The sequence below is a fragment of the Manihot esculenta genome, chromosome 5, assembly GCF_001659605.2.
Source record: "Manihot esculenta cultivar AM560-2 chromosome 5, M.esculenta_v8, whole genome shotgun sequence".
In the NCBI taxonomy this organism is placed as follows: domain Eukaryota; kingdom Viridiplantae; phylum Streptophyta; class Magnoliopsida; order Malpighiales; family Euphorbiaceae; genus Manihot; species Manihot esculenta.
In genome coordinates this window covers 11498916-11503795 of record NC_035165.2, presented here as the reverse complement: position 1 = coordinate 11503795, position 4880 = coordinate 11498916, and the positions used below count along the sequence as shown (strand labels likewise).

At 34.1% G+C, this 4880-nt stretch overlaps 1 protein-coding gene across 1 annotated transcript; it reads right to left on the bottom strand.

The window, feature by feature from the left end:
• Nucleotides 1–1140: 1140 nt before the first annotated feature.
• Nucleotides 1141–2704, bottom strand: LOC110614955 (pentatricopeptide repeat-containing protein At1g33350). The gene has a single exon (XM_021756649.2). It carries the CDS (start codon nucleotides 2505–2507, stop codon nucleotides 1191–1193), a length of 1317 nt encoding a protein of 438 aa, XP_021612341.1. The 5' UTR covers nucleotides 2508–2704; the 3' UTR covers nucleotides 1141–1190.
• Nucleotides 2705–4880: the final 2176 nt, after the last annotated feature.

The following is a 4880-nucleotide window of genomic DNA, read 5'->3' as shown; positions in this document are numbered from 1 at the left end:
GGTTCTATTTCACTGAAAACTTTCAGCTTTTAAATCTGTGCATTGATTCCTCTTCACATGAAGAATATGATGATATGGAAGGCAACTAAGTTTCTTCCATCCCCAGCAACCAAGGCAACCTCACATGACTCTAATATTCTATTGCAGTTTATAGTGATTATATAGTGAATTCCAGTGCACAATCCACTCAATACGTGGCTTTCTGAGATCCCATTACATGTCCACATCAGATAATGGCAAGAAGCATCCCATGTGTATGATTCTCTTGTTTATAGTTATAGACAACATTGAGAGCATACATAGATTAAGAAATCTAAAAGATTAAACCAAACAAAATGGAGGATTCTGGTGTTGATTTTCCTGGCTTCCAAACTTGTATTCACAAAGATGAATATGAATTCAGAAAGCCATTGAGCCGTTTGCAAAGGCGAGCTCCTTGTCCTCTGCAGATTAAGCCAAATGCCATTGTTGATTTAACACAGGATGCACTTGCAGCAACTGGGCGAAGCATCAATTCATCATCACCACCGATGGCACCTCCTTCTTTCAATTCATTCTACCACAGTAAAGACCCTATTCCTCTACTTTCTCCTCTTGTTTTGCCTTCTTTGCTACAGTCTGCCTACGTTCAACAAGGGAATGCTGGAAAATAGCATTCAATTCTTTGTCTATGGTATATTTTGTTAACTATATTTACTATATTATATGGTCATTGGCTTTGTATATTGAGCGAATTTGGTTCTATCATTATTGAGAACTTTACAGAGTAATGTATTGATGCTATTAATTTTTTTTTTTTCGTTTCCTCCCTTCTTTTTTCTAAAACTATCCATCTGCAATAAGCTTTCCAGGAAGTCCCTCCAAGGGACATCAAACATAATATATAGTGAATTATGAAGCAAAATGAATACCCCACAGTGCTCCAATTCCTTTTTGTTCCCTAAAATTATAATCAGCAAACAAAATAAATGATCTTTAAACATTGATACAGGCTATAAGCAATCTAATCTTATTGTTTGTTTCTATCTTCTTGCCGTGCTGGCTCATTCTCATTATATTTTGTTGAACAAATAATTGTAAGAATTCAATAGTTTTGAGGCTGTACAAAATGATTAATATGCCATAATCACACCCAGAAATGTCAAAATTCCAAACTATTACCTGAGAACAGATGAATGGATGTCATATGATCAATTTCTGATAAAACTAGAGCCTCTGGCTTTTCTCACATTTTGATTAAGCATTAATTTTCTCACTCTCTCTGCATCATCCCATTTCTCATTTAAAGCATACAAATCACAAATAAGAGTATAAATGCCTCCATCATTCTCTGGCTTTATTGCACTCAAGATGGGTTCAATCACTATTTCAGCCATGTCAAACTGCTTATGCTCCTTGCAGGCTGATAAAAAGGAGCCCCAGATAAAAGCATTAGTATCAAGTTTCATTTTCTTAATAACCTCATAAGCTTCTTCTAACAACCCTGCCTTGCCAAGCAGATCAACCATGCATCCATAATGCTGAATTCTGTGCTCCAAACCATACTCTTCAATCATCTTGAAATATTTTCTGCCTTCTTCAATTAGCCCCGAATGAGCACACGCATTAAGAATGCCAGTGAAAGTCAGCTCATTAGGTCTAACGTTTGTCTCTTGCATCATCTTAAACAAGATCAACGCTTCCTGACTAAAGCCATTTTGTGATGCCCCACATATCAACGCAGTCCAAGACATGACATTCCTTTCTGGCATCAAATCAAAAAGTCTGAAAGAATTCTTCATATGACCGCACTTAGCATACATGTCAACCAGAATTGTGCCAATTTCCACATTCAGCTCCCACCCATTCTTCACAGTAAAGCCATGAACCGACTCCCCAACTAGCAATGCAAGAGAGCCTAAGTTTATGCAACATGATAAAACAGTTCCCACGGTCACTTCGTCTGGTTTTATTTCCCCACTTGATATCATTTCTCGAAATAACGATAGCCCTTGATCCCAATAGCCACGGTCAAAGTAGGCCCTAATCATGGCAGACAAAGAAGCCGCATTCCTCAACGGCATTTCCTCAAAAATGCCCCGTGCTTTTTTTATATTCCCTGACCTTGAATACGCTGTAATCATTGTATTCCACGTAACAGTGTTTCTCTCAGGCATTTCGTCGAACAATACACGAGCATTACTAAATGATGTAACAACATAAGCATGGAGTAGAGAAGTGGCAACGTATACGTGAGTGATGAATCCCAATTTGATTATATGAGAATGGAGATGACGAATGATGACGAGGCTCTGCAAACGGGTGCATGATTTGAGTGTGAAGAGAATAGAGAAGCTATCAAAAGGGACGGAGCGGCGGTGCATTTGGAAGTAGAGGTCCAAAGCTTTGTAGGGGGAGGAGGCATTCTTGATTTGTGAAGCCCATGCGTTAAAGCATTTTCTGAAGAAGCATGGAGCTGGGGCTGGATTTCCTGTGCATTTCAGGAATCGTGAGAAAGGAACCAGCATGGTTCATAATTTTCCATGGATTCTCAAAAGGAGGGTCCAGTTCTGGAAAAATAAATTAAAAATTTCCATTTGAACTATTTTTTAAAAAACAAATTTATAAAGTAGAAAAGTTTCTTATATTCTTATTGAATTCGTTCAGAACCATTCATCTTACAAGATAAAAAAATTCCTTTATTTTTTGCTGCAGGTAAAATTTCAATAATAAGCAAGGAACCTAGAGGCAAAAAATAGGAATACAAATCTAAGCCCTTAGTTAGTATGCACTTTTTGTAATTCATTGTTATTTTTTGAAATCAATCTAAATAAAATAAAATTTATTTGAATTCTTTTATGTCGAATAAATTAATAATACAAAAAATTACTCTACTGTATCCTAATCAATGTAATTAGTTACATAGATAATCAAGCGATTCTACTTAAAAAATATAAAAAAAAAATTCTTGATAAATTAACTAAGTATGAAGTAAATTATATTAGAAAATTACAAGGTTGAACCTTGATAAATTTTTAAATAATGAAAAAGAATCAAAATATTGTGCATAATATTATTTCTCTTCATTGATTAATTTGTGCTGGCCACCTTAACGGTGTTTTTATAGACTCAAAATCCTAATTTTTCTAGTATAGAAAGGTATAATTACAATATAGGAAGAGTATGTAGTCAAATAGTCAAACTTAAATTATATTAAAGATCATTTTTTTAAATTGTGTTGGAGAAATCATTTCCTAATAAGCTGTATGAATTTAGTTTCTAATTTAGACTAAATTAATTTAAAATAAATTTTATAAAATATTAAAATATCAAAATAACAAAATTGGTCTAAATACAATTTGGTCATACATGCATTATACAATTGAAATTGTATTGTCTGTCCACATGAGCCGAAGAGATTGTGATTTAGTTTTCTCATTATTTCACGTTTTTCAAATATAATTCTCATCTCGTAAACTTTGAATTAAGCGATAATAACTTGATTTGTCATTGTGAGGGATTAATGGGTTACTTTGGTGTACATAAGACTTATGATATTTTGTTATAACATTTTTATTGGTCTCATATGTATAAAAATGTGAAAAAATTGTATAATGCTTATATTATTTATAGGCAGGCCAAAATCTATGTATATGCCTCATAGATTATATATGTTTTTACCTGTTTCTAGTTCACTTTGGGTTGATATATATATATATATGGATTTTGTGTTTGGTTTACCTAGGACTAAGCATGGTAAAGATAACATATGTGTTGTGGTTGATAAGTTTAGCAAGATGGCACATTTCATTCGTTGTTGTAAAACTTATGATGCTAGTAATGTTGTTGACCTATTCTTTAGCGAGGTAGTACAATTATATGGGATACTATGGACTATAGGGATGCAAAGTTTCTTTCACAGTTTTGGAGGGTTTTGTGGGGTAAATTAGGTACTAAATTGTTATATTCTACTACTTGTCATCCACAAATGGTCAAACTGATGTTTATGAATATGACATTAGGTAATTTGCTTCGTGCTATTGTGAGTAAGAACTTAAAAATTTAGGAAGATTGTTTGCCATTCATTGAGTTTGCTTATAACCGTAGGATACACTCTTCTAGGTTACACTCCATTTGAAATTGTTTATAGTTTTAACCCATTGACTGTTTTGGATCTTGTTCATTTGCCTTTACATAAGCTTACTAGTTTAAATGGAGACAAAAAGGTAAAATTAGTGAAGTCTTTACGTTAGAGGTCTTGGGTTAACATAGAGAAGAAGAATTAGATGTATGTAAATAGGGCAAACCGAGAAAGGAAGAAAGCGGTGTTTGCTCTTAGAGATTAGATTTGGGTGCACTTCAGAAAGGAGGGATTTTCCAACCAAAGGAAGAACAAGTTTGATGTGTGTGGGGATGGTCCTTTTTAAGTCTTGAAACGCATAAATGACAATACATACAAGATAGACTTGCCTGGTAAGTATAATGTTTCAGCTACTTTCAATGTTAGTCACTTGTCTCCTTTTGACTATGATACAGATTTGAAGATAATTTTTTTTGAGGAAAGGGAGAATGATATGGATCATCCATCACTCATTCAAGGAGCTCAAGGGAGCATGGGAGATACATTAGTGCTCCCTAGTAGACCTATCACAAGGAGTCATGCAAAGAAGTTTGAGGTAGTCATGTTTTTATCCATTCAAGAACAAATTACACAAGAACTTAGTGAACTTGCTTTCAACAAGTGCTATGTGGAGTTTGAAGGTACACCTAAACTACTCTCATTACTTTGAGGTGTGTGTTGAAAATGTTATTGTCTAATTTGACATTGGTGGACTTGTTTGCTACTTTCCATAATCTATCATTTATTGATTTATTTAGTTTAGATACTGTGTAAGGAGTAT